At 37.5% G+C, this 25,243-nt stretch overlaps 1 protein-coding gene across 4 annotated transcripts; it reads left to right on the top strand.

Annotated features, from left to right (window-relative positions):
* Positions 1–19: 19 nt before the first annotated feature.
* PRPF4B (pre-mRNA processing factor 4B) lies at positions 20–25,184 on the top strand. 4 transcript variants are annotated; one of them, XR_009487388.1, is made up of 19 exons: positions 30–131; positions 3,927–5,120; positions 8,032–8,205; positions 8,482–8,637; positions 9,370–9,451; positions 10,962–11,172; positions 13,533–13,606; positions 14,986–15,076; positions 15,451–15,598; positions 16,794–16,931; positions 18,124–18,277; positions 19,183–19,297; positions 19,783–19,934; positions 20,393–20,479; positions 21,145–21,922; positions 22,431–22,476; positions 22,997–23,083; positions 23,905–23,950; positions 24,994–25,184. XR_009487388.1 is itself a non-coding variant. In XM_059853313.1 (15 exons), exons 1-15 carry the CDS (start codon positions 94–96, stop codon positions 21,346–21,348), a joined length of 3,018 nt encoding a protein of 1,005 aa, XP_059709296.1. In that variant the 5' UTR covers positions 30–93; the 3' UTR covers positions 21,349–25,184. The 4 variants fall into 4 exon arrangements, 1 of the variants encoding a protein (XP_059709296.1); XR_009487390.1 differs by having other exon boundaries at positions 21,145–22,476; XR_009487386.1 differs by having other exon boundaries at positions 20–131; positions 21,145–23,083.
* Positions 25,185–25,243: the final 59 nt, after the last annotated feature.

Genomic DNA, 25,243 nt, shown 5'->3' with positions numbered 1-25,243 from the left:
TCCCGGCCCCGCGCGCGGGGTTCACTTCCGGCCCCGCGTCTCCCCCCGCCCCCTCCCAGCGGCGGCGGCAGCGAAGGAGTTCGGAAGTTCAAAATGGCCGCCGCGGCCGAGCCCGAGCAGCGACCGCCCGAGTAAGGACCGGCTGGAGGAGGGGAGGCTCTTCGCCCTGGAGCTTTGGGGAGGAGGAGATGGGAGGTGGAGGGAGAAGTGCGGGCGAGGGGACTGGGGAGGCGGGACACACACACGGGACGGGGACGACCAGGAGCGGCCCGGTTGGAAGTGGTGAGGGAGGAAGAGGCGAGGGGGTATGGAGAGGAGGACGGGGAAAGACGGCCGCGCCGGGGGAATGGGGTTGCTGTAGGCGCCGCTGGCCCCGCGGCGAGGCAGCCCGGCGGGGCCTGGGGCGCTGGATCCGCCCGTGGATTCGGGAGGGCCCGCGGGGGGAGGGGGGAAGGGAAGCGGCGGCGGGCGCGTGTCCCCGGGAGTCCCGCGTGCGCCTTCCCGCCCTGGTGGCGCTCCCGCCGCGGCGAACCGGGATTGCCGCCGGTGCGGGGGACGTGGGACAGAGGGACGTGGGCCGGAGGGGTGCGCATCTTCCGCGTGGCTGCGAGGCCGCTGCCCGCCCGGGCGCGCAGGGCTCGGGCATCCTTGAGGCTGATCCGGGCTGGCGCTCCCCGGGATCCCCCACGCCACTCAAACGTACGCCAACCCACACACCCTCTCCGAGCGGGGCCGGGGGGCTCCGGGCCAGCAGGGTTGCCCTGGGGCCGCCGAGCTGCTGCCCGCCCTGCGGCGAACCTTCCTCCCTCCCTCCTTCCCCCGGGCCCCGGCCACTCTCGCGGTGTAGAAAGTGCCCGTGCTGGTGGAAGCAGAAAGTGATTTGTTGCCGCCAGCCCCTCCTTCCAGCCCTCGAAATGACTGGCAAGTCCCGGCTCCCGTTGGGAAGCGAAGATCGAACTGCCGCCTCCCTGCCGGAGCGGGGCTCCCGGGCGTGCGTTTTCCAGGCGCCCCGGTTTGTGCCGCGGGGTTTGGGTTTGTCCACAGTCAGGAGCTCGTGAACACAATCTTTTGGAAATTCTGCTGCGAGTTAACGATCTAATCCTTGCTCTATCGCTCGTCTTTACTACATTAATATTTTAGCCATATAAACTGCCTTCTGTGTCTTTTTCTCCTTAAAAGTTTTGATTTGAGGCTTGAATTTATTGTTTATCCTAGGAGAAGAAAACGGGTGAGGAAAAGCAGTGGGAGTACATGTGAGCCGTGTAAAACACATGCACATGAAGAATAGCGTTTAGAATTGTAGAGAGAAAGTTAAGTGATAGAGTAGAAGCTGATGATACTGTATGTTAAATGATAAGGTAGAAGCTGGTTATACTGTAGAAGCTGATGAACCCTGTATGAAGGAAAAGATGGGTGAAATCGCTGCACATCCTAATGAACTTCCTGTTATTCTTCTCCTTGAATTCAAAAATAGTAAAAAGTAGGGCTGTAACAAGTCCATGTCACAGTTCCTCTCTATTTAAAGCCATTGGCACCTAAACATGTAGACATGCCTCATCACCTCCTGAAATTTTCTTAAAAAGCTTTTTCATCCCTGTCATTATATCTCTGAAGCATTTAGTGGAAGTAAAAGTTTATCCACAGTTTAATGAAATGACTTGAAATAGATGTATTCCCTGTATATAAAGAAAGCTGAACTGGCTCTTGCCCATTAATCAATGTAATGTTATTGTTGAGTTACAAAGACAGCTGGCAGTTGTATTGGCAGCCTGCAGTGGCCTGAGATGCTGTTGTGGTGGTGTGTCTTGTCTGGCACCTTAGCTACCAGCTGGCTTTTCCAGAATTTAAGATGAGGTTATTACATAACTCCAAAATAATAGCAGAATAGCTTTCTTAAAGATTTTGATGTCCTTTTCTGGTGTTAAGAGAAGGAAGACTTATCAGGAACAGCTTGAACAGATGTGATTTGTATTGTGTTTAATATTTTTTTAATGTCTTGAAGTACCTTTAATATGCTAACTGGGAACTTACACAGGATCCTGGATCCAACTAAAAGAAATTTTGAAGGGCACATAGTTCCCTTAAAATTCTCATTGTCACATTTCCCCACTTATGTCACAGATAGACTTGCTCAGGATGGCAAATCCAAGTTGAAGAAGTCTTGCATTTAATGCTTCTTTTTTTGACTTTTTATAATGCCATGTGCAAGATCAAATAAGTTCTTTTTAAGCCAGTTTTTCCTCCTTTGTTCTGATATTCTTTTATCATAATGGTATGGAGTGTCAGGAGGTAGCAATTAAGAAAAACACCTTTCTGTGTGCCTTGAATAAACAGAAGTAGTAATAAAAACATAAAAGACAAGCAGCATTCTGAGTTAAGTCTCTGAATATTTTATATTCTTAACTCAAACAGTTTGTTCCTTTTGGATATTCATCGTTTCATAGCACTAAAGTTTTAACAAATAATTTTAGCCAATAATTTTAGTGTACTTTGCAGAAAAGTCAGCTTTATTTACTAGTACAAGAATTTGCCTTAACTCACGCAGGAGAGAGTAAATGTGCACTGCTTGAAGATCCTGTCCTTAATTAGGAAGACACTAGTCAAATTCATAGTGTGGTGCTGTCCTTTAGGTCTGGCTAAGAATATCTCTGATACATTTATTGGATCAGATGATTGATCATATTCTTCAGAAATAACTGAAACCAGTAGAGTTCAGAAGATAATTTCCACATTTCTGTGTACATTCACCCCCTGCTCCTGACTGTCATTTTTGGGGGATTTCTTTTCACCTAATGAGGCTTAGTATACAGCAAAGAACTGTGTTTAAGTTATAAAGTGGTAACTAGTAAATTTCAAAGCTGTCGTTTCGATGGGGTGAGTGTGTAGAAGGGTGAGCTCTGGGACCTGTAATATTATTTCAAAAGGCAAATGGCCATATTAACAGACAGTAACTTAATTGATGTTCTGAAGGAGATCGGGAGGAATTTGCTAAACACTGCAGAAACCCCTATTGCTAAGCCAGTTTCAGTGGCTATGGAGGATAATACAAGGGAATGTGTACTGAATTTTACATTTTTAAAGTAACTTTACATTAAAGTTACTATTTGGAGAAATTATAGTTAATTGAAAAAACTCTTCTTAGAAGAAACACTGTATATCACCATTTTAATAACCTGCTGTAGACTTATTTTCAGCTGTTTTGGTCAATGGCATTTTACAGGTGTCAAGATTACCACATTTCTTTGAAGCTACTAATCTGCTGCATACTATCAGAAAGCTGCTCTGAAATTAGATTTCCTTAATTTGTCCCATTCCTCAATAGTGTTTCCTGTATTGCATAAATGATATAAATCTGTAAGAACATTTCTTGAATTTCTAACAGGTGTGTACTCTTAGAGAAAAAAAATTGCAGCAAGAGAGTCAGCTCTGGATGAGATTTTGCAAGAAGGTTTCATAAGGTGGTTAGCATCATGCCTTGAAATAAATTTTGATCTTTGAAGCACAACTGTTTTCTGCCACTTGAAAATACTTGTAAAAGTTGTACCTTGGGTTAGGCATTGCAGTGGAGCAGAAAGTGACATAGATGACGATGTACTGACAAATAAATATTCAGCGTTGTTGTATGCTATTAACACATAGGTCAAATTGAATGTAAAGGCATAAGCATTGATTCCATCCGCACTTTTGATTTTGTCAGTGCATTTGCTGTCTGTTCCTTCTGTACTATTTCCTTCTGCAGCCATAGCTGTCTGTTTCTGAGGAAGTGTATCTGCTGTTATAACTTACTTAAATTAGTGGTACATTTTTAATTCTCCCAAAGGTAGGTGAATAAATGCCAGTTAGTTTCTGTCATAAAAGGGTGTCCATTTAACATGAGATAAGGGACTACAGTAAGTTTATAGTACTGATCTCTTTATTTTTTGCAGGGTTGAGGATGCTGAGGCATCTGAGAAAAGTGTGAATGAAGAAAATGGGGAAGTGTCAGAGGCAGACCAACCTCAGAACAAGCACAGCAGACACAAAAAAAAGAAACACAAACACCGAAGTAAACACAAGAAACACAAACATTCTTCAGAAGATGACAAGGACAAAAAACATAAACACAGACACAAACATAAGAAACATAAATGGAAAGAGGTGGCTGATGCCTCTGACAAAGAAGATGGACCAGCTAAAAGAACTAAAATTGATTTTTTGGCTCCTCTGGAAGACTTAGAGAAACAAAGAGCATTGCTGAAAGCCGAACTTGAAAATGAGTTAATGGAAGGAAAAGTCCAGTCTGGGATGGGATTAATATTACAAGGTTATGAGTCTGGATCTGAAGAAGAGGGGGAGATTAATGAAAAAGCACGAAATGGAACAAGACCTACAACAAAGTCAAATACTAAGGGGAAACTAGAACCTGTGGACAATAAAACTAGTTCCAAGAAAGCAAGTAAGAGTGAATCAAAAGAAAGGACTAGGCACAGGTCTGACAAAAAGAAAGCCAAGGCAGGAGTTGATGGAGTCAAAGAGAAGACTACTAGAAGCAAGTCAAAAGAGAGGAGGAAATCCAAAAGTCCTTATAAGAGGAGTAAGTCTCAAGATCAGACCAGGAAATCTAGGTCTCCAATACTTAAGAGGAGATCTCAGGAGAAAAACAGAAAGTCTAAGTCTCCTCCAGAGGATAGAAATAAGGCTGATGATAAAAGTAAATCAAGAGACCGCAGAAAGTCTCCAGTTGTAAATGAAGGCAAAAGCAGAGATCGTGGTAGAAAATCTAAATCTCCAGCAGAACTAAGAAGCAAATCCAAAGATAGAAGATCACGGTCCAAAGATAGAAAACCTAGGAGATCAGAGACTGATAAAGAAAAAAAGCCAATTAAATCTCCTTCTAAAGATGCTTCTTCAGGGAAAGAAAACAGGTCCCCTAGACGACCTGGCCGCAGCCCAAAAGGGAGAAGCTTATCTCCCAAACAGCGTGAAAAGTCAAGAAGAAGCAGATCCCCTCTCTTTAACGACCGTAGATCTAAACAGAGTAGATCCCCCTCTCGAACCCGCACTCCCGTTAGAAGGGTGAGGAGTAGATCTGCAGAAAGAAAAAGAAGAGAATCAGAAAGGAGGCGTCTTTCTTCTCCCAGGTAACTTAAAGCTGTCATGAGCCACCGCAGAAATGCCTTATGAAGATAGGGATGACCTATCTTCTAGTTTGGAGTTTATCTCCTCATTTTGTTCAGAAAATAGGTATTAAAAAAGGTAATCAGATAGTACATTACATCATGAGCTTCCTTTGTATGTATTCAGTTTTTTTTAAGACTGTTCTTGCCAGCTGTCAGAGGTGCAAATTCATCTTGTGGTTGTTAAAGTGCTAAGTTATTTGCTGCTCACACCCTTACTGGGAACAAGTTTTGTAACTGTATTCTCCTTTTTATTGCTGGTTGGATTCAGAATTTGGCTTCTGTTTTGTTTCTTTGTCAGTAGTTCTTTTGCTTTCTGAAACTTCTGTGGAGTGAGAATCCTCTTAACTGTTACATATTAGTGTTGGCTAAAAGTGGATAATTAACCCCTCTTTCCCCTCAAAAAAAGCCATTATGATAGAGTCAGTATGTATGAATGTAAGCCAATTTTTATATCAAGATGTCCTTCTCAGAGTCTTTTTTTTTTCTTCAAAATATTGTGTATTTTCATTTGCTAGTGAAATGGTAATGTTGCTTTGTTTCTTGGACTGCCATATGTAATTATCATATTTTGCATACACTTAAAGGAGAAGGATGGATAACTATTTATTGTATTGATGTAGTCTTGGCATTTTTTAAAAAAGACAGATTTAGCCTATGAAAGCAGTTATCTTGAAATTTGAAAGCTCATAATGCCTGGGCAACAAGTTTCCAAGAAGAGAACAATATGAGTGTACATGCTTTTGTAAGTTAATTCATTGGCTGTAAGAAGTTTAAGAGTCAGAAAAGTTCAGCAGTGAATAATAAATAATTTAAAACTTTGAATAGGGGGGTTTAGCTTCGTCCAGGCTGAGAACTAAGAAATATCAATTTTAAAATGAATTGGAGCCACAAAGCTTAGTGAATAGGCACCTAAAAATGTGAAAATTTCAGCCTGAATCACTGAAGGTTACTCTGGTTTTCAGGTATGGGATATCTTTGGGTACTTTGGAGAGTGGCCCCAGTGATGCTAACCCGATCAAGCGAGTATTGTAAATGCTGCCAGTTTATCTGGCTGCTTTCTGGTGAATCAGGAATGTGTCGGCCCAGCCACTGAGTTTTTCTGGCATAGTAGTTGACTTTTCCACTGCAACGTTTTGCATCTTTCAGTTTTCATTTTTCTTGACAGCTTGCATTGCAGCCAGCTTGAATTGGTTGTCTAGACACTTATTTCAAGTGATGCATGTGTCTAGAATTTTGCTGTCAAAATCAGACTTCTGTAACTGCGTGGTGAACAGCATGTGAGTGGGGGACTACTAAAATATTTTCTGCTGGAGGTGTTTGCAGATCAGCAGGAATAATCTTTCCTTGTAAGACATCTGAATTAATTCCACCTGTGTTCGAGTTTTAACTACTTGTAATTACTCCAACTGCCAGAGAATTTCAGGAGCTTTAATGAACAGTTTTAACAAAAAAAAATCCCAGTAATTTCATTTTTCAAGTTTGCTTCCAGTGTTCTAATCTTGTAAGACACTTCTCAGGTCTTTGACTGAAGTTACTCATTATGTGATGTTACTATGAATTTTTAATCATCTTCCACTTTTTATCTCACCCTTGTGATCTCTAAACTAATTTATTTTTTGCAACAGATAATTTGATGAGGTTTTGGCAGTACAATGACTCTGTTAGTCAGGAAGCCTGGAACTCTTCATCCTGTGCCTTTTTTTGTAATGTTGTTCACAGGAACATAATATAAATTAATTGAGCAAAAGGCATTGGCCTGCTCCAGCATTTGAGTACAGTAATTCGTTGTAGAAACTGCCAGTACTCTGTATATGCACAAATTTTCGTTTTGCCTCACTGTTTACTATTTTGCATCAGTTCTGTATGCCTGATCATTGTCTCTAGTTAAGGTAATTGAAACTGATGTAGCAGTCTCAAATGAAAAAAGTTGCAGAATGAGTGGAATTAATCTTTCAGACCTAAGATATTTTGTTCATTGATGAGATAAAACACCTGTTATTCCAAGTTGTTCCAACTTAATTTAGAAAAAATCAAAAATAAGGAGCAGGAAAAAAATAGGGTAGCAACATTTCCTTTGAAATAGGGTGAAACTATTTTCCTATTTCTAATGCAGCCTCATAAGAGTAGTTGTTAAATTTATAATTTATATTTCCAGCTTTTGACTGACCTCTTGCTGTCATGCAGTTAAGCTTTTTAATCCCATCAAGGATTTTTTTTTTCTTGAATAATTGTGAGAATAATCTGTTTAGGCAAGTATAAAGAAATTTTGAAGAGTGTATATAGTATCAGACTTGAATTATTTTTTAATTTGAGAAGGGATAGTTTTGATTTTAGTTAAGAATTCTAGTTTTCATCTGCTGTTTTAGAATGTGTGAAATGTTGAAGCCATGCAGTTGTAGTGCCCAAATTAAAACAGATATTGTTGTCAGTCCTGTGAAATAGCATGATCCTAAGCCTAAATTTCAGTAGCATGGTGAGAAGTTGGTGAAATAATTCTCAAGAATAAGATTTTGGGATTTATGTTTTGTTTCAGTACTGTGTCTGGTAAACATGAAAACAGGCCACTATTTATTGTAAGACCTAAACACAAGCTTTGTTTTAAAACCTCTCTTAGCTTTGTGGTAGTAATTAATGAGCTGTTTCCAGACTTGTCCTGAACTAGATGTTTGCATGGGCACACATTCCCAGGGTGGGGAGAGACACCCAGGAAGGGCAGCCAGCTCTGCAGCCTACTTATCCATCCCTCCCTCAGAAGCCCATCTGGTAGTCCCTCACCTGCAGTAAAATTTTTCAAGTGAGTTTTTAGAGGGAATAATTTTTTGTTTTCAGCTTGCTCCTGATTTTTACTACCACTCTCTTCCTCTGTTTTAAGAACACGGACCAGGGATGACATTTTGTCTAGGCGTGAAAGATCCAAGGATGTCAGCCCACCCAGCAGATGGTCTCCATCCAGAAGAAGATCTCGGTCCCCCATTAGGAGGAGATCTCGAACACCCCTTCGACGTAGCCGATCTCCCAGGAGGCGGAGTAGATCTCCTCGGAGGAGGTAAGGACACCCTGTGTTGTTAAGTGTATTTTGTAAGATATTACAAGAAGAATAAGGATTGCTATCGTATATGTAAAGAGACCTTTTTTTTTCTTTTGTCCATATTAATATGTGCTAGCACAGTTAAATTCATTTTGTCCTCTGTTAATTAAATTGTTTTATTACTTGGAACCATTTCATGTCTTTATGTTTTCTGAAAAGATTTTCCTTCTGTTCTTAAAAAAACCGAAACAATCCTCCAACCCAAAATCCAAATCTCTTGTTCTTATCAAACAGGGATAGAGGCCGGAGAAGTAGATCTCGCCTTCGAAGGAGGTCCAGGTCACGTGGTGGCCATAGACGTCGGAGCAGAAGCAAAGTTAAAGAAGACAAATTTAAAGGTAGTCTTTCTGAGGGCATGAAAGCTGAACAGGAGTCTTCATCAGATGAAAAGTAAGACTATATTTCTAACTTACCCTGATTATTTATAATCTGCAGTTCCATTGATACCAAGAATGAACTAACTTTTATCTTGATGGTGTAGTTTTAAGTTGCCACCTAAAACCATAATCATGTCTTTGTATTTGCGATCTTGTCCGATTAGTGTTGTGAGAATCTGAAAAACGTTGGAATATGCAAAAATACCAAGATCTGATGGCTAATGGGTAGACCTGTGGGGAGGATGTATCAATAGGTTTTTAAATTCAAGCTGATCAGGGTCTTGTGAAAATTTTTCGTCTGCTTTCTAAAGCTTACTGCTTGAGGAAAAGCTTTAATAGCTGAAAGGATTAACTGCAGTCTGCAAATTGTGTTTCTGTTTCCTAAACATCTGCCTATTCAATTGTGCAAGAGCATGCATTCTTAATGAAATTATTAAGGAAAAATTATGCTGCAGTGAAAAGGAACAAGGATTTTTTATTTATTTATTGTCTTTTGGAAGAGGGCTGTTAATTGTTTGCAATTAAAAATAGAATGCAGAAAGTCCCAATGAGATACCAAGAGATAAACTTTCTTTGTAAGGAAATGTAAATATATGCAGTGGGATACACTGCATTGCTTTCTGAGTCACTTGAACAGCTATTGTTTAATATATTCTGTGCTTTATATGCCAAGCAACTGCACTTGGTAAAATTCAGTAGATAATTATATGTTTATGAAGTTATAATAAAAAACATATTTTTGTAGTCTTGAAGACTTTGATTTGGAAGAAGAGGATGAAGAAGCAGAGATAAGACAAAGGAGATTACAGCGACAAGCAATTGTTCAGGTACATGGTTACAGGAACTAATTCTGTGTTTTTAGTGTAAAATTTCAGGGTAATGGAAGGCTCTTTGCCTATTGCTGCATTACAATTGTAATTCCTATTGCTGTATTTTTCCAGTTAGTTCATTGTAAATGTTAGTCTCTCTTAAACTCTACACTTCTATTGTCGCAGCATTGCTTTTAAAATTGAAGTGACTCTTCTGTGAGTCATTTTTTGCTACAGTTAAACATTCTCTGATGGTCTTAAGACATGTTAAAAATGTTTGTCACTTAGCTTTAATCTGGAGGTTTTTTCTGTATCTGTCTCACTGATACAGTAACATCAGTGTAACAGTAAGTTACATATCAATTAACCTAACTGGTCAGTTTGTTTCAAGTAGAAGTTGTCCATGGCAATTTCCAAAATTACGTAAAGCCGCTGTCATGGTGTTCCACTTAAAAGTAATGTGAATTGCATGAACTTCTTACTCCAGTAACAAGGTAACAGTAATCACAGGTGTAATGTGGGATCAAAACCCTTGAAAGAAGCTGTGGCCAGAGGGGATGTCACTGCACAAGTCAGCTATCTCTTGTCAAAGGTGGGATTTGGCATACAATAGCAAGCAAAATGTTGTAGTATATTTATTTAGTATCAGGTACAAAATTACTGGCTTTGATGTAGTGCTTATTTTAAATAGCACTAAAAATACTGTTCATGGTTTGGGTTTTATGCAAAGCCCGTTATAAAATCCTTCAGAACTATGACTGAGCCAAACCATTCTTTTTAAAGACTGGTTACACCTGATGTTGGTGCTGGCTGGAAGCAATTTGCAGAGCTGAATTCCCTAAATGGAAAAACCTCTGCTTGTATTATTGAATAGTTCAACATAGACAACTGAGTGGTGGCAGCATTTCTTCTTCTTGATTTTTACCTTTTGGGATAGGAAGTGAGATCTGTATAATTTCATAGTACCTAAGGGTGACACAAATTGTAAAGATGATGTTTGAAGTTTTTTAATGCTTCTGAAATTTTTCAACATGAATTAATAAATAGGATTTATAAATTAAAAAGACTGAATCTAAAGGCTACTTTTCTGTACCATAACACTAATAAAACTGGGAAATATTCTAGAATGTAGGATATAAAATAAGTAATTTTTTCATCAAAGACTGTATTTCAGTGTTTGTGTGCCAGGATGGTTTAGTAATAAATTTGTTGCTGCTGACATTTTGTTGTGCATAACTAAATAGTTAATACTTAGTAATAATCTGTTTTTACAGAAATATAAAGACCTAAAGAGCACACATGAATATTTCATTCTTATGGTCTGGACTATGATGCATTGTGACAAATGGAATTTCCAGAAGTTATATCCCATTCTGAAAATAATCTGTTGTCTTTATAGACATAGGTGATTACGAAAGGAAAGATTAATGTTTCACCTGAAAGCCCAAACCATTGAAGGGGTGGATATGAAAATGTTTAAATTGTGATAAACTGTAACAGTGAGATTAAAAACTAAATTTCTTTTTAGAAATACAAAGGCCAGACAGAAGACAGTAACATATCTGTACCATCTGAACCAAGCAGCCCTCAGAGTAGTACACGTAGTCGCTCAAATTCTCCTGAGGACATCCTAGAAAGAGTTGCTGCTGATGTTAAGGAGTATGAACGGGAAAATGTGGATACGTTTGAAGCATCAGTGAAAGCCAAGCACAACCTCATGACAGTTGAACAGAACAATGGTAAGATTCTGAAATCTCTCTAGTGCAATTTATGAAAGCTCAAACGCTTGGCTTAGTTTATTTACAAACTTCCAGACTAGGAAGTAGATTGACTTTTTGGAATGAATTTGTGAACGTTTTCACAAATATTATGGTGCTTAAAACATAGCATTAAAATAAAGCTTCCTCATTAGGAAGGATAATGTGAGTGGAACATGTTCTCTATATTTCTGGTAACTCTTAACACAATTTGTACTTTACATTTGGAAGAGCAAACAAGGATGCCTGTCTATATGGTTAAGAATTACCCTTCCAAATTTTTCTTTTCATTCAGGCAAGTTGTTTTCTTATAAACTTAGTATTAGTCCTAGACTTTATTTTGTGAGGGTTGGAAATTGTGCTCCTTTTATACCTTTTTTTGGTCAAAGCCACTGTGACAGAAGAATATAGGCGAGTCTGTAGTAATTTAGAATGATTAAAGCTTTTGAGGGTCATTGCTAATAAGTCCATTTTAGCAGCTTAGCTAATTGCTGAAATGGGTATTTTCTTTCTCTTCCGCCCATCATGTACTCTATTGTACAGCCATGTTGAAATGAAATAAATTTTGATAAAACCTGCCTTTTGCCAGCTGCAGCAAAAGGAACATGGTTGATATCCCAGCACACCCTGTAATATTGAAAGTCTGCTGCTTTTTTTGTCTTTTAAAAGTGGATTACTGTACATCTTCGAAGTAGGGAAGTTGCTGTGTGGTTGTATTTGAGCTAGTTCAAGCTGCTTTGGTTTCTCTCTACAGTTTAATTGCAACAGCAATGTTTAATGAGGGCTGTGGAGCCTGCCCAGCCCCTCTGAGGGAGAGTTGCAGTTAGCTTGTATTTCATGTCCTGTGCCACACTTATCTTTGGGGGCTAAATATGCTGTCTCTAGTGGATGCTGATCTTCAGAATAATAAAGCTGCATCTCTTTGGGACCGCTGTACTGTTCCGTAGTTTATCCTGGCTTTCCCTTGAGCCTTATGTTTTCAGATTGTTCTCCTGCAACATTGGTGAAAAGAAATGTTTTAGCACTTTCTTTGCATACCACAAGTTTAGGCTTATTATGTCTAACAGACAGTGTGTTTTGTCAAAGCATGTACTGCTCTCTGATTTTGTCTATTAAAACATATGAAAATTTAAGTCTTAACTACCTAGGCATTTTCCACATGTAAAAAAAGATTTTTAAAGTTACATTCACATCTGGGCAGTAGATTTCTGGGTTGGAGGTGGCTGTAACAACAGCTGAAACCAGTGGGTTATCTTCCTCTGTGAGAGTAAATTTTTATTTCTATCCTGACCTCTTATAGGGCCAGAGTAGTAAGTTGCTAAGAAACTAGTCAGTAACACATTGTAGCCCAGTACAGGTAACTGAAACTAAGGAAAACTTGGAAGAATTTTCTGGAATGGTCTGTAGCTCAAACCAGTGGTATAAACTGCTTCCCCTCAAGTGTCAGGTGACAGATCCATACCTTGAAACAGTGGTATCAGCATGCTGGATGATTTTTTATGCTGTCAGCTTTCAGTCTGGTTATTTGGTATGGAAGGGGCTTGTGCATCACGAGACCTGAAGCCTCTGAGCTGAATGAACTATTTATTTTTCTTCATTGCGTAGTGAAAGGAGGGTCTCCAATTTACCATGTTCGTGGAGGGCTGCCATAATGTGTGCATGAATGAAATAGTTTGAAGTTTGCTTGCTTTTACTAATGTGTACTTAATTTATATTTCTTTGCTTCTATCTTATCAACCAAGTAAAATGTCTTTGGGATTTAAAGATGATTAAAAGGTGAGAAAGGGATTATCTTGCCCGTAACAAAACTGTTTCTCTTTAACACAATAGTAAACATTGTGTTTGAAAAAAGCTGCACACTGGGTCCTTTTTAGTAGGGTTGGAGAAAACATTTTCCAAAGAAAGAATTTCTGGACTTTATAGCTTTGGCTTTTAGTAAACTATCTTGTGATCAGCACAAAAGCCTGAACTTGTGTATTGAAAACATGTCTGTATTTTTTTATATAGACACATAGTAATTTTATACTTCTTTCTATACATATATATATATTAGTCATTATTTGTAGGGAGCATGTAAATATGTAGTTTTTTCTTTCTGCTATGCTTACTTGAAAGCTATTGCACGTAGTTTTTCAAGGAGATACAAATTTTTGAGTTGTTTGAAGAACTTAACTAGTCTGAGTTTTATATTCTAGAATGTGAAACGGTATTTTCTAGAAACATTATAGAGCTACCTGTTTGCCAATGTACTGATCTTAGACTAGGTTGTGCCAAATTATACTGGCAACAGAGTTGTCGTTGGACGTCTTTTTCATGTTGAGTAATCTGAATTTCATTTTAAGGTTCATCTCAGAAGAAGCTGCTAGCTCCCGATATGTTCACAGAATCAGATGATATGTTCGCTGCATACTTTGATGTAGGTAATTCTTGGAGATGAAATGTATGGGTTTTTTCAGCTTGATTTCTGTTAGAGTCGCTATAACTTGAGGGTTGTGAGAACTTTGATTTGTAAAAGCATGTGCTACTAAGTGACTTGTATATTCTTAATCTTTTGGTAAGCCAAGGCAGGCAAAGTGCTTTTTAACTGCTATTTGGTGAAATAAAACCTGCTGAAATTAGTGGCAATTTTACTAGAGTTAGCAACTGGGGAATTCACCTGCTGTTTGAATACAATGGCACACGGTAAAAACATGAATCTATAAGTTCAGCTTTTTATTATTGTTACCATGTTGCAGTGTTCTAAATATGAGCTTTTTCCAGAGATTCATGTATGGTAATTAAAAAATGTGTAAGATACTGTAATTGGCTAATGATGCTATCTATGTTGGAGTAATCTGGTGGTTTGTTTGGAGATTTTTTGGGATGAAGAGATACATTTCCTGGTTTTACTTTAACACTTTTCATTAGCTTATCTCTAAATGTGCTGCAGTGACCCTCAGATATTGGCAGTCCTGTGACTACTTTCAAGACTTTATGTGCCATTCTCTATAAATCCTCTGTGTTGTTGCTGATGCACAACACTGAGAAATAACAAAAGAACTTTCTTCTTAACTTAAACCAAAATTAACTGGAGAATTTGGATAGCAGATATAACACAGGCTGTTCTTTTACTCCTGAAACACTGGTATCCCTCTGACCTGGAAAAAGATGAATACTTGAAGGGTAGTGTGTGTGTGAGGGTGCATTTTTAAAAGTTCAGAAGTTACAAGTGGGGTTTTATATGGCTTATAAGTGAGCAGCTCCCCCTTCCAGAAACTGTTGTTCAATTGAAGATAAACTTTACTACTCACTGTTTTGAATTTATGGTTAAAATATTGCCCAGTCTGTTAAGAGATGACAACAGCAGTTGTAGAAGTCTTATGGTAGTATGTATTACAGTATGAAACAAGTGGCATGTAATGAACCGAAATTCAAGGCTTAAACAGTTGTGTTTTCCTTGAAAACTGCTGAACTTTTTTACTATAAACTTACTGTAAATAAGTAGTCTTACTTAGATGGTCCAAAATGTGCATTCTAACGTGACTTACATAAATTCCTTGTGAGTATTAGTTGGAACTTTGCCCATTAATGTTTAACAATAATAATTCTGTTGGTTGATCTCATCTTCTTTCCTTGCATCAGTCTTTAGATACTGGTATATAAATAACATTAAGTTGTTTCTCTCTCCTGCAAGATAAGTGTGTTTGTATAGTGGAGAGAACAGTTTTTCAGTAGGGAGAAAGGGCTTTGGGAGGTAAACGTCAAAGAAAAATACAGAGCACCCAAGCAAAGCTGTTACTTTTCTTTGTATTTCAGAGTGCTCGTTTAAGGGCTGCTGGGTTTGGAAAAGACTTCAAAGAAAACCCCAATCTCAGGGATAACTGGACAGATGCAGAAGGCTATTACCGTAAGTTGTGTTTGTCTGTCTACAAGGACAGGTAGAGTGAGGGTGCTGAGTGAGGGTCCTCGTGTATAAAAGTACTGAAATGTTGTTCTAATGTAGATGTATCCCAGATCCCCCTCTGAATGTGTAATGTAATGGATGAAACAAGCATGCAGGTCTTAACCTCAGTTTTGAAAGGCTTCCAGGCTTAGAGACTCACCCTTTGTTCCCCATAATTTCCACAAAGCTAGGTGATACAAAACATAGTATGTCATGAAATTAAAGGATCTTGCTATTTGCTCTCATTTTTTGTAATGACAGAGAATAGGTTATTTTTCTTAAAAAGTTCCATTATGTTAATCCTGTGTAACTTGGACTTGCTTGGTTTTATCCCTCAGGCGTTAATATAGGTGAAGTTCTAGATAAACGTTACAATGTCTATGGTTACACTGGTCAGGGAGTCTTCAGCAACGTAGTGCGAGCCAGGGACATGGCCAGAGCAAACCAAGAAGTAGCAGTGAAAATCATCAGGAACAATGAACTTATGTAAGTAATGGGGTTTTTTGATGGTAATAAAGCAGTGATTTGAATCTCCCTGTTTCAAGTGAATTAACAGATCACAGCTGTGATTCCTGCCTTTTCTGCTAATATAAGCCAGATAATGGGAAGTGCTTGAGGCCTATGTATTCACACTTCTTTACAGCTATCACAGGAAGAAGGGTATTTGCATTTTTGTCAGGCACTTTCTCATTTGCAAAACTGCAGGGAACAGTGATAGCAAGAAACGAGGTTACAGCTAATTATGAGCCCTATGTTTCTTGAGATGGGAGTTGTGAAGTATAAAAATTTTGTTTCGTTGGACCAAATCTGTTTGGCAGGCTGTGGGTTGGATCCCAGTCAATCATCTGCAACTTACAAAAAGATCTCCATACATGTAATTATTTTTGTATATTTTCTAAACATTTGCATGTATATAAGATACATAAAAAGAGATGGTACTCTCACTGTTGAAATACAAAAAAAAAAAAAAGGTCTTTCAGAATGAGTGAACATTACAAGTAAGATCTCTTAAACTATGTCATTTGAGGACTTGACTTGTCTACAGTACTTGTTTTCACCATCTGCTGCAGTATTTATACAGTAATTTCTTGTGTCCTCTTCTGTTAATGACAACTTAAATGAAAATCTTTTCCATGTATTATACCTTGGAAGTTTTAAAAGTTGTCTTACTGTGTGTTAAGTGGATTTGTTTTAGTTATGTGACTAAGTATCCAAAAAAGTTTTAAAGGCAAAAGGGAGGGTGATAAGCTGTTTTAGTTTGGTGAGTTATATAGGTAAGAAGCTTGGATATGTAATTGAATCCATAGTCAGTTCAGTTTAAGTCGTTTCATACTGTTGTATGTGGTGAAGCACTTGTTTAAACAACTTAAGTGAGTGCTGTTCGAAATTTGTCACGTTGCAGGACAAAATACAGTTTTAGCCTTAGATGCAACTGAGAGTGAGGAAAGGGTAAGTAGGTTGCAAAGGTAGAGTGAACATCCAGGAATTAAATAAACTTACCTAGTGTGTAGTCACTGACAGCAAACCATTGTTGTGATTTTGGTTTTTCAGCTGTGGTACAATTAGGTATTGACAAGACACTTCTCATTCCTGGATAATTATAGCCACAGAAGTGAATGTTCAGATTGTAAAAGATATTAGAATCTGATTTTGGTTTAGAGTCACATTTCTCTGTTTTCAGGCAAAAAACTGGCCTAAAAGAACTGGAATTTTTAAAGAAGCTCAATGATGCTGATCCTGATGACAAGTTTCATTGTCTACGGTTGTTCAGGCATTTCTACCACAAACAACATCTCTGTCTGGTATTTGAGCCACTCAGGTAAGATGACAAATATTTGGGATTCTCTGTAAAAGGTAAAGTACTCCTGTATGTTCTTTACCTGTCTGGCTTTGGCTGTTGTTTTGATACCTTGTTCTAGTGCTAAGATTCAAGAATGCAAGGAACTTGGAAACAAAAAAAAAATTGTCTGTGGGCACAAATTCACAGACTACTGGACTATTTCTGATTTATTTTTAGCACTGTTGTGAGTTTTCTGCCTGGAAAATACTTGAAACAAGATACTGTATTAAAGATGGTTCATCTCTCTAGTACTGCTCTTAATGATTTTTTGCTCTTAATGATTTATGTCAGTATTTTTATTAGTTTTCATAGTTCTTCATTTTAAGGGTTTGTGTTAAGATGCATTCCCAGAGAGACTGAAGATATGCTGTATATTCTGTAAAGGGTACACATACAGTAACAGCCTTAGGGAGACTGTTGTTACAGTGATTCTTGCATGCTCACTTTCCGTTCAAGTAATTAAGCTCTTGTGACAGGTTGATTGTAGATACTGTTTTATGGTAGATCAGATATATTAATTGCCTTAGTCCCCATTCCTACCTAGAGACATCAGTTGTTCAAATCCTAAGCTTTCTGTGTATGTCATATTTTAAGTTCTGCCATATTTGGGGTGAAGATAAGTTATACACTGCAACAATGCAAATTTTGCATTGTGAGATTACTATCATATTTCATTAATAAGCTGTAGAGCAAATTATTGTCTTGTGCTACACTATCTTGATAACACACTTTTACCTCATTTATGTCCAGTTATGGTTTTGTCTTGGAATGATGGTCTTTTTATCTGCTGCTTAGGTCACCAAAAAAATCTCCTCAGCTTTTATCTTTTGCATGCTTCCTCTTCATTTATTTCTGACAAAAATGAGTACAAAGGGTTTACAATTGATAAGAAAATTCTGTTTGTGTGCAAATAAATCCTTTCATATCAATATTGATTAAAAATACGCTCTGAACTAAGTAAGTCCAGTGTAGTAAGTAATTACACAGCATAAGACAGACCTGATTGACCAGCCTTTATATTTCAATTATGTAGCTCACAGAGTGGAATGTTGAATGCCACATTTCTCAAAAAATATGTAAAGCTAACTGGTTTGTTCAAGTTTGTTGTAGAATTTACGAGTTTTTCTGTTAAGCTCTTTCCAATTCTCTCTTTCCCCCTTTCCCTTAACAGTATGAATTTACGAGAGGTGTTGAAGAAGTACGGGAAAGATGTTGGACTGCACATTAAAGCTGTGCGTTCCTACAGCCAGCAGTTGTTCCTGGCTTTAAAACTTCTTAAAAGATGCAATATCCTACATGCAGATATTAAACCAGATAATATTTTGGTGAGTAACAAATAATTAAAATTCTTTTTTTGCATGGTCTATAGTGTAAAATATAGTATTTGAAATTCATATCATTCTGTTAATTTAGGTGAAGTCAAATTTACTGAAAATGTTAAGGGTTCACACTTTGATATAAAATGATATTGTGGTACAAATAGTAAGAAAGGAATACAACACAGCATCTAAATAAAATATTTTTCAAACAAACATTCATCTCCTATTTTTACAGAAAGCAGACTTTCTAAAGCAGGACATTGTCTTACAGGAAAATTATTTCAAATTTTCCCATCAATAGTTAAATGATGTTCTTGCTTTCTGCAAAATGGAAGCAGGTTGTTGGAGTCTGAATGGAGATTTTGTTTATGTGAGTGAGATGATGGGGAAGGGTCTTTAATGCTTCTTTTCTGGTAGGGCATGAGAGATACATCAGAGGAATCCAGTGGTTTCCTTTGGTTTTTTTTGAGCATCATCCCTGTGACAAACTCAGGTTTTTAATTTATCTGAAATGTTTTCTTATTACTATCTCAGCAGTAAAATCTACTATGTAAGTATGAGATGTGAATAATGTGCTGCTTTATAAGTGGTACTCTGGATACTACAGTTGCAAGTCTAAATCAGTAAAATTTCAATATCTGGAATGAAATCTGGGTCCACCAAGGATGTTTTGTACATCCTTGAAAAGTACATGAAATTGACTTTTTTTTTGTATTTTGTAGGGTCTGAAGATATTAACTCTCATTTTGAGCAAGTTTTATAATTTTCTTAGAATATAGAGAGGAAGAACCTTCCAATTTAAAGGCTGAATGTTTTTCCTGTCTCTGACTTAAATGTGTTGTCACTTTTACAGTTCTGTTATCAATTCTGTCCCCAAATCGTGCTAGTGGACATTTATGTTTAACTTGCAGGTGAACGAGTCTAAAACGATACTAAAGCTTTGTGATTTTGGCTCAGCTTCACATGTCGCAGATAACGACATCACACCCTATCTAGTTAGTAGATTTTATCGAGCTCCAGAAATCAGTAAGTACATTTTGGATTAGCTACATCTCTCACTTACCAGCAAGTGCCAGTATTAGCAGATGAAAATTTGACTTGAGTTTATTCTCTAGTCTTAGCAAGACATGACTCTGAGAATACGATGGCTGTCAAAAATTCAGACTTTGAAGGCACGTTCATGTGACTCTTCATGTATGTTGGTGATCAGCTCAGTGAGAAGTCATTCTGATGGGTTATAGTTATGTTTCAATTTAGAGGTATTGTTCTGACTTCCTGGTTTTTGCTAATTTAAAGCTGATCAGTTTAGGTGTTAGGTAAAAGCCTCCCTTTCTAAAATAGAGGTACTTCCAAAGCTAAAAGGTTTATGTCCTTCTTTTATGGTAGCTTTTTATTCCCTAGAAGGACAGCACCAATATAGTTTACAAATCAGAATTTTTTCATCTGTCTGCTTTTGTGATATTATATCAAAGTCTGCCTTTATGGAATTAACTGGAATTGCTCTGTTTCAGTTATAGGAAAAATCTATGACTATGGTATAGATATGTGGTCTGTAGGCTGCACATTATATGAGCTTTATACAGGAAAAATACTGTTTCCTGGCAAAACAAATAATCATATGTTGAAACTTGCCATGGATCTCAAAGGAAAGATGCCAAACAAGGTAAGAAAAATAAGTACTTAATATATGAAGTACTGCTCTAATGTACAGTGGAACGTACCGTCTTTGTTCTCTTGGAATTCTGTTTGTTATCATGCACATTTTTTCTTAACAGTATATACTAGACTTTGCTCTGACTGTGTAATTTATACTGATTTAAAATCTTATGAAGTGAAAGTATGCAGCTTCTTTTTCATAGACTTAAGTATAAAGTGAAAGCAGAAACCTTCTAAGCACTGACCTGAAAAAAATGTGTAAGTCAATGAAAGATACTGTGTCCTTTTTCAAAGGGTTTCAACTGTATCTTTGTATTCAATCTCAACACCTCTTCCTCTCCTTTGGTATTTTTTTTAATTAGTATAAATTACTTATGTTAGCAAATTAATAGACATTGATTTTAATTGTGAAATGTGTAAGACACAGAACTTGCCTGAAACTCTTGCCTCTTCCTCATTTTCCAGATGATTCGAAAAGGTGTGTTCAAAGATCAGCACTTTGATCAAAATCTCAACTTTATGTATATAGAAGTAGATAAAGTGACGGAAAGGGTAAGTCCTCCATGCGTTGACCAACCCATCACTTTTTCCAGGCTTTCCTACTACATGGTCTTTCCAATGTACCTTGGCTTCCTAATTAAAAACAAGATTTTATAAACTATTAGAAAGTCCTTTTGCAGCAGTATGGACAGATTACTTAGTTACAAAATGGCCAAAGAATTTTTTTTCTTCCTAGCATGTAGGAACATGATTAAGAAAACGAATTTTAATCTGGTAGATATACAGGGTATCTCCATATAATCTGTCCTTAAATTACTAATAAAAGAAATTCTGCCTTTATTTTGTAGAAGGACGTTTAGTATGATATGGTTATATTGTATGAAGTCGCTATTAATTTTGGTACCATTTTGACATATCTAAGAATCACAAAATTGTGGTCAGATATGGGAACTTTCCATGTGGACTTCCCTGTTCTGAGTTATGGGATGTTAGGTTCATGTGTGAACCTGTGTTTGCGGCCTCCCCCTCCACAGTGTTTTTTCCACACTTTTCTCTCTACACATGACGATTTTATGAGGCCGTATGGGGGCAGGGTGTTGCTGCTCAGAAACAAGACAAGCCTGCTGCAAAGCTGCTGCTGAAGCTCTGTGAAAGGGATGGATAAGGGGTTTGTGCATTACTTCTGTTCTACAAGGCTACCATTTCTATGTTTGTAGGAGAAGGTTACTGTTATGAGCACCATTAATCCAACCAAGGACCTATTAGCAGACTTGATTGGGTGCCAACGACTCCCTGAAGACCAGCGTAAAAAAGTGCACCAGCTTAAGGACTTGTTGGACCAGATTCTAATGCTAGACCCAGCTAAACGGATTAGCATCAACCAGGCTCTGCAGCATGCCTTCATTCAGGAGAAAATTTAAACCAGATGAAGAAGTTCAAAGGGTTTGATTAATTAAGATACAAAGACTGAAGAAATTTCACAGCAGTTATTAATGTATATAAACATAAATATTTCCCCTGCAAAGTTGAGGAAGAAATGATACATTTGAATTAACATCAAGGCTGATATTTCTTTTAGAAATGTTAGAGTAATTCTGTTTTGTGTCTTATGTGAAAATTTTCACTGTAGAACTGTTTTAATTGCCAAGACTGCACAAAAGTACAATGCTAATGTATATGGTTGCAGTTCGTATATATTATAAAAAGAAAAAAAGAATCTGTTATAAAAAAAACAGAAAGAAAGAAAAAAAAAAGAGAGCAGTAATACTGGGTGGTTGATTTGTTTTTAGCAGACTTGGCTTCATTTTTGTCTTTACAAAATGGCCAGCATAAATGCTGTTTATATTCACGTTTTCCTAGGTGTGTGTGTGCAGGCCACAGCAGCATGCCCTTGGTGTAGTCAGTGCCGAAGGGGGTCTGTTCCTTCTTGAGCCTGCCCGCAGGGATGGTCTCCTCTTTTAAAGCAGGTTGTGTACAACTTTCAGTACACTGAAGGTAAGCTAACCCATCAACATCACCGGTGTTTAAGCTGTTATTTTACTGGAACAACTGACAAATGAGAGACAATAGCATTGTGGCAGAATTCCCTGCATGTTTGAGAAATGATCTTGTTTTATTTTCTGGCATTGCAACCGTGGCATAGTTACAACTTCTGTTCTGTTCATCACATTTGAAACTGGGAGAGAGCGCACTTGATGGATAGAGCGCCTTCAGTGTACTGTTTCTTATTACTTTAGTTTTTTTAATCAACTTGCTATAGACTTTGTATACATTTTGTTAAATACAGTTCACTATGACATAGAAACAATACTTACAGAAGAGTTTTCATTTAGTAATTACATATGTTGGGATCTCATTCGAAAGACCTTATATCTAAAGGATAGATAGACAACATAATTTTTAACTATTTGTATGTCATTTTGAAAGTGTACTGCTTTATGCTAAAAGTGTTTCATTTGTTCATTGTTTTCATTATTTGTGATCATGTTGTCTTTCAATACAGGCATAAACCTTCCACTCTTGAACAAAGCAGCTGCTTTTTAAAAGCGGTAATTGCTTCTTTACCTTTTATTTCTTTTGTAAATGAAGCTTTTCTTTAAGAAATGTGACTTTAAAGTGTTGTCTCTTGCATAAAACAGTTGACACTTACTTATTGTAAAGTGAAGATTGTTCTGCTGCATGTAAAGTGGACCATGCAGATTTCTGTATGTTTTCAGTATGCATCATTAGATAATAAAGTCTTTTGTGAACAAGGCATTTGTAGCCATTTTTAAAAGAATCTGTCTTCAGTGATGGTAAATCAGGTAATTTGTAAGACCCGCCCCTGCATTTCCTATTAATCATTTAATTAAAGGGATTGTTAAATGTTATGATCTTTGGGAGAGCTATAGGCTATATTAATTGGATATATAATTATCACTGCTTAAAAACAAAGCAAAGAACCCCACAGATACTGTCTGTCTGCTTTCATTGTAATGAAATTATTCCTGTAGGACATGGGATTAAATTCAGGCTTTAACTAATGTTTGTGCTGTTTTTCTCACTTTTCCTTTTTGATGGTGCTGAAAGAGAAAAAAGGAAAGCGAGTCACAGGCCACTCAACGCCTACTCCATGGGTCTGATTTGCTGAGACACCAACTTCACCTTCCTAACAAGGTTATTTCTGACAGCATGTGTAGATAAACATTTAGCAACAAGTTAAAAGAGCTTGAGGCAATTGAGTTGGTTATACAGGGTGAGGAAAACAGAAGCACCCTTTTCAGGTCCATACTGCTGTTTTAATGTTCTCTTTGATGATGTTAAAAAGTTCATCTTTTCATTTTTTTATTAATATATTCTGACAGTCTGTGAAAACCCCACTGGTTTCACGTACTTTATAATACTTTGAACTAAGAAGGATTTTTGTATCCATCTAGGTACATAATGGCAACAGTCATGCACTCTTAGTGCACTCCAGAATGAGGAAAATGCCACAAAGCAGGTCATTCTGCTGGTGGGGAATACCCCACCGAGGAGGTCTAATGAACTAACTACGAAAACGAGCAGGAGATGGGTGATTTTGTATACCTATTTGGAACCTTCAACCTGTCTCTTCTCAATTTATATTGTAAAATCCCTAATAAAAACCAATCTCTCCCTATTTCTACATGTTGAGATATCTTTTTCATACAGGAAATGAAAGAAGTTAGCTTTCATGTTTAGTGAAACACTAGTTGCTTGCTAGTTAAATACAGCAAGTGTAACTTGCGCTTTTACAACATAGGCAGTACTTCTGAGGGCACTTTTACACAGATGTAGTAATAGCTTATTCTTTCTGTTGCTTTGTACTTTATTAAAATAGGAATATGATACAATGAAATGAGTTGGTGATACAGAAACAAAGCAGTAGAAAAGATGCCCCTTAATGCCTACAGAATTGTTTTAAGCTGCTCTGGAGAAGCATAAAGTTGCTCGTTTACTTGTTCTTTGTGTTGTAGGTGCAGCTCAAAAGAAGATGAAGGCTACCAGAAGACTTGAACAAAGGTTTCTGTCCTATAAAAGATATGAAAAATACTCTTCATCTAGTTCTGTCTTAATCTTTTGATTTCCAGCATTTCAATTTAGAATTGATTAACAGTGCTGCATTACAGATAATTCCTGAAACATACTTGCTGTATTAAAATTTGTTACATAGATTATTTTGTTTCTGGTTGGAGAGATTTTTTATTGCAATTAAATGCAGGTAAACTAGCATTACTCTTTAAATGTAGTTTTCTTAAAATGATAGAATGAGCAGTACAAAATTTATTACCTTTAGGGAAAAAAATGGGCCATTATATTTGGTTAATGTAAATGTGTTAACCAGAAAACATTTAAGCAGGTGATGCACTTTTTTCTTTAACTTCAGTAGTTTCATTATTTATTTCAATTCTGTCAAACTTAATTATCCATACAGAGAATTGCTGGCAGGGGTTATGTAAAAAAAAAAAAAAAGGATTTCAGTCCCCCATCCAGCTGATACTTCTTGTTGACAACAGTAGAAAACTCTTTAGTTCTGGCTTCAAAAATCTCTGGGCTTGAGGATTTTTTTACACTGTTAAGGCCCCTCTCCAGTTTTGGGCAATGCCTGTCCCTGTTGCCTGAGGTCTCTGAGGAGAGTAGCTGTGGCTGCCATTACAGTCAGCTGAATTCTCATGGTTGTGGCTGGGTGCAAACAGAACAGCTGTGCAACAGAGTGAACAATTTCTCAGCTCATCTAATAGGGAGGATAACTTACCTTTTCCTCCTGAGCACAAATTTTTAATTTATCTCTTTGCTAGAGGTCCTACATATAGAAAGTTTGGCTAAATCTACTGTGCTGGTTTCTGTTTCCTTCTCCCTCTTGGTGACAAGGAGCTTCACATTTAACATACTCAGTTTTCCAAGCCTTTAGGAAAAACAAGGTTCCAGCCCTGTGGAGTTAGAAAGTGTTTTTATTACCTTGGTGTATGCTACTTAGTTTAAAAATTAATTACTGTTGAAGAGTTTTAATAGAGGATAATGATTCCTTTAAAACCCTTTTAATGATACTTTATCTCCATACATAGGGTAAGTGGCATTAAACCTCTGAAGAACCTTTATGTGTATATTGACCCCCATACAGAAGGCAGACCAGACTGTGATACTGCTGGAGATAGAGGGATCTTCTACAGCATGTGTAAAATTGTAATGTGGGTGGAGGATGTTGAGAAATGGCAATTGCTTGAAATTAATAAACTATGCTTAAAACTTGCCTTCATCCTGTCTTCTGTTCTGCCTCCATATCCTACTGCAAAGCTGTGAACTATATTAACAACT

Source organism: Haemorhous mexicanus, chromosome 1, assembly GCF_027477595.1.
Source record: "Haemorhous mexicanus isolate bHaeMex1 chromosome 1, bHaeMex1.pri, whole genome shotgun sequence".
Lineage (NCBI taxonomy): Eukaryota > Metazoa > Chordata > Aves > Passeriformes > Fringillidae > Haemorhous > Haemorhous mexicanus.
This window is presented reverse-complemented; position numbering and strand designations above follow the sequence as displayed.

Bases quoted from the DNA above. Each gene is read 5' to 3' on its own strand.
- PRPF4B (XM_059853313.1), top strand. From the start codon at position 94: ATGGCCGCCGCGGCCGAGCCCGAGCAGCGACCGCCCGA. The intron at 8,638-9,369 runs GTAAGACTATAT...ATATTTTTGTAG, and splicing joins GAGTCTTCATCAGATGAAAA to TCTTGAAGACTTTGATTTGG. The intron at 16,932-18,123 runs GTAAGATGACAA...TTCCCTTAACAG, and splicing joins CTGGTATTTGAGCCACTCAG to TATGAATTTACGAGAGGTGT.